General features: G+C 35.7%; 1 protein-coding gene across 1 annotated transcript in view; it reads right to left on the bottom strand.

Annotated features, from left to right (window-relative positions):
* Positions 1-12,244, bottom strand: part of LOC144344195 (5'-3' DNA helicase ZGRF1-like) — a 48,091-nt gene extending 35,847 nt beyond the window's left edge. The window contains exons 1-5 of the mRNA XM_085493797.1: positions 11,603-12,244; positions 9,189-9,315; positions 4,592-4,739; positions 3,495-3,572; positions 2,694-2,904 (exon numbers count right to left, since the gene is read on the bottom strand). Coding sequence (XP_085349923.1) covers positions 2,694-2,904; positions 3,495-3,572; positions 4,592-4,739; positions 9,189-9,315; positions 11,603-12,244 — 1,206 coding nt within the window. The remainder of the gene's footprint in view (positions 1-2,693; positions 2,905-3,494; positions 3,573-4,591; positions 4,740-9,188; positions 9,316-11,602) is intronic.
* Between the last annotated feature and the right edge of the window lie 459 nt (positions 12,245-12,703).

The following is a 12,703-nucleotide window of genomic DNA, read 5'->3' as shown; positions in this document are numbered from 1 at the left end:
ACTTGCAAGATATCGCACATAGCGAATCTCTGCGCCGCCAGGAACTGGCCCATCTGCCCCAGGATTGAGGTCTGTTGCTGAGCACTCAGACGGTCAGAGGTACATGCAAGGTGAGCTGACCCTCTAACACTAAAGAAGCCCATTCTATAAACTTGATGGTCTAAGTTCCGCCAGTAAGCCTGATACACTTGTAGGCATTGGTGCCGGTCAAATGACCACGCAACCTGGCTTTCCTGATTCACACTACCTGCCTTAACAAAGGTATGAGTACCGGGATCATGATTGGGAACCCGTAAAGTTTTATTTTTGTTCAGGCTGTGGTACCGCTTGAGTGTCCCGCACGGGGGACCCATCAACAGTTCGCATAGCCCCAATAGGATATTGAGTCACCCAACGGAAGGCATTGGATGTGACTACTCCGAAACCAGGTTCAAGCCGTTTGTCCTTTTCTCGCTAAGGGTAACAATCGACCCCTCCATCGCCCTCTGAGCCCCCTCCCGTTTGGGCCACACAAGACACCCATGGGAGTTCGCCAGCAGGAGTGGTCTCCACGCTGGCAGTAGGAGAGGAGAGCGCCGATGAAAATGTGTCCAACAGCGACTCTTCCATCCGGTGGGTGGGATTACCACCGGCTCTGTATAAAACCAGAGTCTCGCGGCCATCACTGCCTGGTTCACAAGCTGCGACCTTAACTGCATATTAGTAAGGGACAGCTGGGCTTTGGTTGGTTGGGTATCCTGTGACTGCCCTGACAAAGTGGAGACGTGGTAGCTGCACCCATAAGAGGGTTGCATACCACCCTGAGACTGCAGAAAGGAGTTGACTTTTGAAGCCAGATTACGCATCCAGGCTTTCCAAGCCATCTCTTCACCCTGGGAGAGCTGGCCACCTTGACTAGTACCAGTAAGGGAAGGCAACGGGGCCTGTCCCTGTGATTGCACAAGTCACTCAGGCTGTGTTGGTACCAATAAAGCCCTGGTGGATTGAACCGGTTAAATCTCTAAAGGCTGTGCAGATTCCACCTCGGAACTCGGTGTCGATGTCAGCGCCCCAGTGGGAACACGTTGTTTATCAACATCGGTAACCGTGGTGACAGGAAACTCTGATCTCCCAGCAAAGTGGTTGAACGGTGTTTGTTAGCCTCGGTAACATCCAGTGGGGAGGATTCAGATCAGCCTCTGCTACCTCAACGGTAAACGGTTCTGAAGGTCTTGTCTCAATCAACAACCCCGCTACCTTGAGCAGGGAGTCAGATCGTGACAACACTCCAACAATCTTGGCGATTACCAAGTGGAGGGAGAGATTTTCTTCACTCATTGAATCAGACATTACATCGCTAGCCTGCGGCTAGGGATTTCCCCTTTTTCGCAACTGTTACCATTGGACTATTACCATTGGATTATTACCAGCTTTTAATCGCTTGCCTTCAGCTTTCCACCTTGCCTCGCAATGTAACTACGTTTTAGGATCCCATCGATCGCAGAGACCCTCTAGACAATGCCCCGAGTCCCTGACACAACCGAGACATGAATGGCAACATGCCGGTCCCAAACAGGCATTTGTTTAAGGCAGGATGAGCATGTCTTGTGTCTTTTTTACGACTTAGGCATATTGCAGTCAAAAAAACTTACAAGAAACAAGAAAATTCATAGCGCCAGAATTCGGAATCCGGGTGAATAAAAACTGAGCCGGCGATTCAACTAAAACAGGTAAAAACAGGGGCCCCTAATAATGGAAAGCCTTTACCGTAATGGAGTCGATCACCAACACTAAATTCCTAAATAATCTCAGTCATAAAACTGTAACCTGCACTCTTGTCCATGCATAGCCGAGGAGCTGAAAAATATCTGCACCCATTGGTCACGAAAACAAGAGAGAATGATTTGATCAGCGTGAGCGTGAGCACCCTGAGGGTGACCTCTTAGGAGAGGCCTTTTTTCTATTGGGAATGCTACTCTAAAGTGCTCTTTGTGAACAGGGTATATTCCCTAATAGTTTCTGATCGGGCTGTAATCTGTAGTTAAGCCTAACGAGTAATAAATGGAATTTATTATTTCTACAGATGGAAATAATGTAGGTGATGCAGTGATCTGGAGATATCATTAGAAAATGAACAATATGTATAGTATCACAGCTGTTTTCAACATGAATTCAAAAATATCACATTTTACCTAAAATGACAAAAATATTCATCAAAATTCAAGAATTGAAGATATCATCACAAAATGAACAAATCTAAGAAATTTCTACCTGAGGTACCTATATATATGTAAGTAATATCAGACTTGTGGTTTTTACTAAGAAGTCGAAAATATCACTTTTTACCAAAAATATTCATCAAAATTAGAGAATTGCAGATATCATCATGAAATGAACAAATCTGAGAGAGATCTACCTGTAGTACCTATATGTATAATATCAAAGCAATCGGACTTGCAGTTTTTAACAAGAAGTCAAAAATGTCACTTTTCACCAAAAATGCTGTTATTGTTGAACTCTTACAGAAATGCAGAAGGGTTGAACACAATAAAGGAAACAAAAATTAAATCTGAGAAGAGTTTTATAGAAGGAAATTTTCTAACACAAATCCTGGTACACAAAGAATGAAATATAAACACATTTCTAGAGGACAGGACAGGACATTTTACTACCATGTTGACTCATTTTATTTATCAAAGTTCAATAAAACTCACAGGAAATTTCAGTTTCTTCATACAGGGGAAATCACAGGCTGCACATGTTACCCCAACAACTCTAACATTGGATAACTTGGCTTTGTTTTTCCCAAGACGATGTTTCTCTATTGCTTTCCGGACAAGTTGTTTTTCTGAAGGAATGAGATCACCTTTCAACATATCTTGTAATTCTCTTAACTCCTGACTTTCAGATCCTGTAGCATGGACACTGGGGGTAAGATAACAAGAAAAATATTGATGCATGTGCTCAGAAAAGTTTTATTTTATCAGAATGACTAATAGTAATATACATATAGGTATATAGTACCCAAAAAACTCTTCATGAGCAACTCATTTAGATTAAATCCTTAAGGGGGTGGCTATATCGTTTTTATGCTTTCGACAATATTTTTTGGCTTTCAACCAACATTTTCAACCCACTTTCATAAATGTCATCTGCACTTTAGTCTGTAATCCAATGAATCACAATGGCATATCAAGTTATATTTTTTTTTTAAATTGCCAATATACTGAAATATTTTTAAATTAATCAATAGATTTATATATTGCCATGTTCCAATGCAATGCAAGTAAAAGAACAGTAATCCACTATGTGTGATGTTTTTTGATGAAATCTGCTTATAAAACAAGTCTGAGGACAAACATGTTCACCAGTCAATCAAACATCAGTGAATCGAAATATGTACATAGTATCCTTTTGTGATCAGGTTGTGTACCAGAAAAACGGATAGTGGCATGTCCAAGACAGAACCCAAACCAAGTTCCTATTTCCAAATTTGGGATTAGAATCAATCATACCTGTATGGTAAAACTTGTTTGGCTATTTTCTTCATACTTCCCACTCTGACAAAATCTTCAAATCCTACATCCAATAATCTATACATTTTATAATAGTTAATATACTTAAAATAAGACACCATCAGTAATACATTCAACAATTACTGCTGACTGTAAAATCCATACTAATATTTAAACTACTTAACAAGCAACCTGTCGGCTGAGATACCTCCGCTGTTAGCAATGCACATTTCAATTAAAGAACAGAAAATATCATTAGAAAATTAATGATATCATCATGAAATGAACAGATTTGAGAGAAGACCTTCTGTAGTACCTATATATATATATATATATATATATATATATATATATATATATATGTATAAAGCAATCAGACTTGTGGTTTTTAACAAGAAGTCCAAAATATCACTTTTTTACCAAAAATGACAAAAATATTCTTCAAAATTAGAGAATTGAAAATATCATCATGAAAAGAACAAATCTGAGTGAGGTCTACCTGTAGTACCTATATGTATAATAGCAAAGCAATTGGATTTGTGGTTTTTAACAAGAAGTCCAAAATATCACTTTTTACCAAAAATTACAAAAATATTCTTCAAAATTTGAGAATTGAAAAAATCATCATGAAAAGAACAAATCTGATAGAGGTCTACCTGTAGTACCTATATGTATAATATCAAAGCAATTGGACTTGTGGTTTTTAACAAAAAGTCCAAAATATCACTTTTTACCAAAAAATACAAAAATATTCACTAAAATTAGAGAATTAAGATATCATTACGAAATGAACAAAGCTATATACCTATATATGCAATATATGAAAGAAAATGAACAAATCTGAGAAAGAATCAACCAAGGTACTTGCATATCAAATTTGAAAACATTCCGACTTTGAAGAAGAAGTTGAAATTGTAAAGTTGACAACGACGGACAATCAGTAATACGAACAGCTCCCGCTGTGTTGACTTTGTCGACAGTGGAGCTAAAAAATATGGTTTTCATCTTTCTTTTCAAAATTCAGCCATCTCCAAAAATACTCATTCCTGGTGTAATTAGAAAGCAACAGAAGTGAAAAAATTACATAAACTGCATACCCTTGAAGGATTCTATCAACAGCTACATTTGTTGTTGATGATATCAGAAGTTTCCAATGATAGTTAGAGTCTTCTTCCATGTTGAATAGTTGAACCAGAAACACGATAACAACAGCGAGTAAGAAACTCTTACCAGCACCAAATACACCTAGATAAAAAAATTAAATGCACTAGTGAAGTAGTTTTAGTTTTCAAGTAATATGAAAAATGGAAATGTAGGTGGTCCCAACGAAACTGTAAAGTCACTGAATTTCTTGTTTTTCACTGCTGAAAAGCAAATTAAAGAAAGCTTAGAAAGAACTCCTGTGCGCTGAGCATTGGAAACACATTAAAATTAATTCAAAACTACTTGTACTTAAGATATTGATAGACAAGTCATTGTTAATGACAGTCCCCGTTCAAAATTTTGTGATCTGACATATCAATTCGATGCTGATGAAGTCATTGAGATTAGATTGAAACCATTAATAGGAGATGGATTTGTGAAAAATTATGATTTAGTGCTTTTACACGAGAATTGAACATTGGGCAGTCATATTGAATCAAATTACAAAAATAATGTTCATGTTGATGTATCTATTGGTATACTGTCTTTGTACAAAATTTGAACAAAAATGTTCATTGCATTCATGGGAAAGTAGGCATGGGTATCATGAAAAACAAAATGGCCACCAGTCAGCCATATTATTTTGAATCACAGAAAAAATATGACATGCAACTATAACCTAATATGTATGATCATCATACCAACTTTGATTTAAATTGGCCTTGTCATCTCTGAGAAACAGCTCCACTCCAGACATGCAAAAATTAGGATTTAGCACTTTTACATGTAAATTGGGCATTGGCCGGCCATATTGAATTGAATCACAAAAATAATGTTGGTACAAATGTATCCCTCGGTATATTATCTTTGTACAAAATTTAAAGAGAAACGTTTATTGCATTCAAGAGAAAGTAGCATGGGTACCATGAAAAACAAAATGGTCGCCAGTCAGCCATATTTGTTCGAATCACGAAAAAAAATGACGTGCACCTATAACCCAATATGTATGATCAACATATCAACTTTCATCTAAATTAGCATAGTCATCTCTGAGAAACAGCTCTGGACATGTAAAAAATGACTAACGCTTTTACAAGAAATTTGGGCATCGGTCAGCCATATTGAATCGAATCACAAAAATAATGTTGATACAAATGTATCCATTGGTATACTATCTTTGTACAAAATGTTGTCTTCATGTAAAGTTTGAATGAAATCTGTCAATGGGTGTCCGAGATATAGCTCCGGACGGACAGACAAACAAACAGAACGAACCCAAATTAATAGTCCCCGTTTTCGGACTTCGTCCGAACGGGGACTATAAATTTGGAACTGACTAATTATGCAAATCAGGTGAGTAATATGCATTGATTTAAGTGTAAAACAAACAAAGGTCTGTGCAATGTCACAGACCTTCTATGTTCCAAGTTTCATTGAAGTGTAATTAGAACAAGAAAATATGAATTATTATGCTAATTATGGAATTAACCCAAAATCAGGTCCGTCATGGAGCATCTATGTACTAAGTTTCATTGGAATGGAATAATTAGTATCGGTACTTGAGATATCAGTGTGAAAGATGAACTGAACTTTAAATTTCATAAGTATTTCAAGATGAAGTTACACAGTTTGAAAAAATAATGCTTTTTTGTCAAGGCTATATACTAAATTCTTTTATTTTCTGGGCATTTTTTGTCAAGTGTACATGTATGTATTAAAATATGTATACCATTAATATTATCAAAACTTCAAATGTAATCATAGTACAAATGTAAAGTAAACAAAATTATCAAGAGTGATTTTGGATTTGTTGAAAAATAGCCAAAATGCTGTGACATTGTCTAATTGGTGGTGGGAATTGGCCAAGCCAGTTTATAAAATACATGTAGCGAATACAAATTTTCGTAAATATTACTGACTGCGAAAGACACCCAGTGTCTTGTTAAATATTAATATAAATTATGAATCAAAGAAAACTTAGAAAGAACTCCTGTGTGCTGCGAGTATTGAAGACACATTAAAAATTAATTCAAAATTACTTGTACTTGAGATATTGATGGAATAGCTGAAAACTAATTATGTAAATCAGGTAACTGATATGAACAGATTTAAGTGTAAAACTAATAAGGTCTGCACAATGTACCAAGTTTCATTGAAATGTGATTAGAACCCAAAAAATATTAATTATTATGCTAATTAGAGAGTTAATATGAACAGATTTTAACCCAAAATTAATCAGGCCGTCTATTGTCCTAGAGCATTTATGTACCAAGTTTTATTCAAATGTGATGATGATCAATACTTGAGATATCAGTATTAATTAATTATGTTAATTAAGTGATTAAGAAGCATACATATTTACCAAAAACTAATATGGTGTATAGTCCTAGGTTCATTGAAATGTGATGAGTACACTCTTTAAAAGTTTCATTGAAATCCAATGAGTGGTTTGTAGACATCAGTGCAACAGCCATAGAACAGCAAAAAATTAACTAATTATGCAAATTAGGTAATTAATAGGCACAATTATTTATCCCAAAATTAATCAGGTCTCTGCATATTCCTAGAAAATGTTGCAAGTCTCATTGAAATGTGATGATTAGTACTTGAGATATCAGGTGAAAAACTGAAAATTAACTAATTATGCTAATAAGGTGATTAATATGCACAAATATTTACCCAAAAACTAATTAGGTCTCTGCACAGTCCTCAAGTAACCATGTACCAAGTGTCATTGAAATGTGATGATTACTACTCGAAATATCAAAAGCTGAAAATTAATTAATTATGCAAATTAGGTAATTAATATGTACTGATATTACCCTAAACACTATCAGGTCTGTGCAGTGTCATATGACATCTATGTACCAAGTTTTATTGAAATGTTATGATTAGTACTTGAGATATCAGTGGAAAAGCCGAAAATTGATTAATCATTATGTAAATTAGGTAATTAATAATATTAAAAGATTTTTACCCAAAACTAATCAAATCTGCACATTAGTTCAGAACATCCATGTGCCAAGTTTCATTGAAATCTAATGAGTGGTTCTTCAAATATCAGTGGAACAGTCATGGAACAGCTTGAAATCAGTTAATTATCATTCAAATTAGATAATTAATATTCATAGATTTTTACCCAAAACTAATCAAATCTGCGCACTAGTTCAGAGCATCCATGTGCCAAGTTTCATAAAAATCCAATGAGTGGTTCTTCAGATATCAGTGGAACAGTCTTGGAACAGCTAAAAATCAGCTAATTATAATGCAAATTAGGTAATTAATATTCATAGATTTTTACCAAAACTTAATCAACTCTGCGCATTATCCCAGAGCATCTATGTACCAAGTTTCACCAAAATTTGATTAGTGGTTCTTGAGATAACGGTGGAACAAAAAAAGTGACATACATACATACATACATACAGACATACAGACATACAGACAGGGTAACTGCAAAGACTCCCTTTTGTGCTTCGCAAACGGGAGTCAAAAATAGTGAGGGTCGTCACTTGGTAGGTTTGTCATCACTTGGTAGGTGTAAAGTTAAATGGAAGTTGTCACAATGTTGATGAGACAAATGCACATAGACAGACTAACCTCAAAAACTCCCATTGTGTGCTTCGCACACAGGACTCAAAAACTATTCCAAGCAGGTTTTGACCAGCTAAATAATTGTAGTTTATAAATAAATAAACGCTGCTCGGACTGATAAGTATGATATATTGAAGATAACATTAGGTAATCGTAGTCCTAAATAACTATTAAAAATAGCTAGACTTTTCGAGCAATGGCTCTTTATCGATAGCATAGAAGCAAGTGTGATAACGTACAGGTAGAACATAGGAACGTAAGAACGCGCATGAACTATAAGTTAGAATCACAAAAAATTCCACAATAGAACAAATAACGCGCCTTAGGTAGTGAGCTCAACAAATGAGTTGAACTGTTTGTTAATACCACGGGGTTCTTTAGTACCAAGGCGGAATATAGTTTCCTCCTCGACACGCCTGAGCTGATTTTCGTTGCCATTGACAACACATACACCAGAAATAGACATATCTGTAATATTATGTCCACTAGAATTAAAATGAAGTGAAACCGGATAATAACGATTTTTCTGTCTAGTTTGCCGTAGATGCTCAGCAAACCGATCACCCAGTCGACGAACTGTAGAACCAATATAAAGTTTCCCGCATCTAATACATGAAATGCAATATACAACATTCATAGTGATACAACTGAACGGATATTTGACCTCAACATCTCCCTTGGGACCAAATATACGATATTAATATTATCTTCAATATATCATAAATAATTGTAGGCTGAATATACAGTGTTTCTGTGTATGGAAGAGCGAGTCTGGTGTCAGCACTTGTTGTTAACATAATTGGAATCAATTTTTACTTGTCATTCTATTTCAGATTTTATAATTTAATTTGTTGTAACAAATTCTTTTTGTATTTATATTTCCTTTTTCACATCTGTAATGCATGTTATTCAAAAATGATATGAATGGAAGATTATTATTATTCAAAGCATACTTACCATGAATCAATGCTATGGATGAAATAGTTAATTCATTTCTTGTCAACATTACACATACTCTTTTTAAAGCAGTAGATTGGTCCCTATTCAAAGCATACTTGGCAATACACTTTTCAGCAATGTCAGACTGAGGGATTTAATTGAAAGGAAAAACACATTATTAAACAATATGAATAACGAGGTATGTGTGAGGCCTTAGACCTAGTTGCGTCACCATTCTGCGTCCCTCATTTTGCGCCATCTAGAAAATTCATACTGTGCCCCATTCTGGGTTCAAAATGAAGTTACTGCAATGATTTTCAATCCTGTTTATCAATGCAATCGAGATGGTTTTATGTGAAATACTGTTATAACATTTGTAGGGTCATCGAAAAGTACAAAATTATTGGAAACTAACAAATCATTCTGCTCTCCTCATTTGCGTACGAATTATTTTTGTAATAATAATAATAATCTTTATTGATAAACGTATCCTTAATTGAGATATTGTTCGTGATACAATAAAGTTAAATGTTGTAAGTTAAAAATAGAAAAATTAAAAAAAAATTAGAGAAAAAACAAAAGACAACAACAAAAACACAAAACAAAGCAAAAACATTATTTTTATGAGTCAGCTGGTAATTTAGATTTAATGTAGTTTTCTCTCCTCAATAAGCCTTGGTATACAAATTTGGCTAAATTAATTATCATGTTTTTGTCTTTCGTTTTAAGTATATTTACTAGTTTTTGGCAATCCGCTCCGCTAGGATTGCCCTTATAATCATTTTTGTAGTTTTGTGTGTCTGTGTGTGTACATTTCCAGTGTTTTCACGTATGATTTCTTCTGTGATTTTTTTGGCTTGGCCGATTTCTTTCAAACTTGGCAGGTAGGTCACACCTTCACCCTAGTTATAAGGAAAAATCTGAAAAAAATTTTGGCCCACCATTGCCATAGCAACAGCCAAAAAACTGATTTTTGAATAGCTTCGCGCCAAATGTATCTCCTCCTACAAATTTGGGATAAAACACTTCAGACATAGCTCATTCTACTCAGCTTGAGTGTGGGCACAAAGTTACTATTTGAATTTTTGATATCTGTATTCATTACCGAGAAATTTGACCCCAAAGTTGGGGTAACTTTTCACCAGCAACGGCTCGGCTGGTTTTGTTCATACTTCACAGGTAGGTCGTGCCGTCACTAATTGGAAAAAAAATCCTGGCCCACCACTGCCATTGCAACATCCAAAAACTGATTTTTGAATACTTTCGCCCCAAATGTATTACCTCCTACCAGTTTTGTACACAGTCAGCTGGCATCGGTGTCGCTGGGTGTATATGATAAAGGGAAGTTGTGCAACCAAATTTGCCGAGTTCGCAGTTTTTCGCCAATAAAAAAATAACTAAGGCAACAACTCATGGTTTTTCAGCATTTTTGTAATAAAGACATTATTCTCTATCAATAATCTGCCAAAAACAGGAACATTTCTACTAATTCTTGTGTTTTTTCGACGTTTTTCGAAAAACCTGCGATTAGGCTGCGAAAGTAGAACATTCCGGAGGGGGCGAAACGGAAGAGCCAAATTTAATGCGTAAAAATAGAACGCGTATTTTGACCTCTATGCGGTCGTTGCCAAAGAGCCCCGCGTCCATCGCCTGGCGATGCTCTTCCGTTTCACCAGTTGCGTTTTTTTGACTAAAATTTGGGCAGTACTGTCAGTCACGAAAATTGATGAATAAATTAATACACATAAAATATGAATCACGGGCTAATTCAATGGTCACCGAACACTTTACTACTAAACAATAAGTGGCAAGATAGTAGCGTACTGTATATTTGACCCAGATTTGACAAGCGTGGTACAGTTTTTGGCGCGTGTCCGTAATAACGCGCACAAAGGATTGTGGGACAGAGTTCTTTATTTGCTGGCATTCTTGACTTTTGACTGCAGTTCTTTTTTATATTTTAGAGTAAATGCTTCTGATATGCTCTTACATTGCATAATATCCGTCTGAAATTCTGGACTGTGGTCATATTTTTCGATTAGGAGACGTATATTTAAATAACTCACCGTGACTAGTGTTTTGCATTATGAAGTATATTAGTAGTATTATGAAGGTCAACACACTGTACTTTAGGTAAATATTTACCATTTCGTTATTTCTCTTTCCAGCATTTACAGGAAACGCTTCATTCTAGAAAATGCTATCGCAAAACGGTTGAAAATAATAAATGTAACAGCAGAATACGTCCTAGCACAGTCACTCTACTAGGAGAGTGACTGTGGTCCTAGTAATTAACTAAGTGACTTCTAAAGACTGAATGGTGTTTGCGAACTTCGTATTAGTTATAAACCGACGTTAGCTTCACGTTTATGTCACACCATGGAAACAGCCAAAAACATGTTGCTTGTTTTTGAGCGGAGCGGATCGCCAACCAGCCTACCGGCTTGTTCTTCTTTGTTTTGATTGGTCGGTGTTGCAAAACATTTGTTTAGGCTGTCTTGTCTTAATGCATCATAGTGTGAACACGTTAGGAGGAAATGTTTTTCATCCTCAATCTCTCCATTCTGGCAAATTTGACATTTTCTATCTTGTAAGGCGTGGTTTGTGTATCTGCCTTTCTCAATTTGTGGAGTATGTGCACTTATCCTTAATTTTGTCAATGCTGACCTATGAAATGGATTTTTGACTATTTCAAGATAACTTTCGAATTCAATTTTCTCTTTAATGCATCTGTAAGTGCGTAGTTTGTTTCTATGGTTGCCTCCCTTTTTGTCATCGAATAGAGATTTATCACAGTGACTCTGAAATGCCTGTTTGGTGTTCTTCTTGACTGTGGTAATAAGTTTGTTATTAGTTTCAGGAGTGTGGTTTTTCCAAATGTCATCTTTGTTTACCAAATTTAAAGTTTGTTTGATGCTTGACACCCAGTTTGGTGTGCCAGCTTTGTCTAGAGTGATACCTAGTCTATATGCCTCATTTAGAAGAGTGTATTCTGGCTTCTGTGATATTTTTATCCAATATTTTACCATCTGAATTGTACTAGTAACAATGAGAGGGTAGCGACCCAACTCCATCAGGCATGCTATGTTAGATGATTTGCAATTTACTGTTAAGAGAAATTTGCAAATCCAAAATCCAACTCTTATTTTTGCACTGTCTAGTATTTTACAAAAAACAGATAGCTTCACACACACTATTGTGATTTGCACGATTTTATACTTTATACTTTATATTTTAGCCACGTGATGAGTGCAACCCAACAAAACAAGCAAAATTAAAATTCTCAAGATGGTAAATGTAATTGCTTTGTCAGTTATTGATGTTGGTTTGCTTGTGAAGCTACAAACAAAATTGTAGCTCCCTGGTTTGCTACAATAAACATTGTTTTGAAACATTCCCAACACATCCAGACTTCAAGTCGCCGAAGCTACTAACCACTTACGTTCACTTCGATAGCGAGAGTATTATTTGCGTTCAAAAAATTATTTCTTCATTTATGGAATGTACTCTAAATTTTCAAATGCCGAAGTCAA

This window comes from Saccoglossus kowalevskii, chromosome 19 (assembly GCF_978046115.1).
Source record: "Saccoglossus kowalevskii chromosome 19, keSacKowa6.1, whole genome shotgun sequence".
Lineage (NCBI taxonomy): Eukaryota > Metazoa > Hemichordata > Enteropneusta > Harrimaniidae > Saccoglossus > Saccoglossus kowalevskii.
The sequence above is the reverse complement of the archived record's forward strand: the minus strand, read 5'-3'. Positions and strand labels throughout refer to the sequence as shown.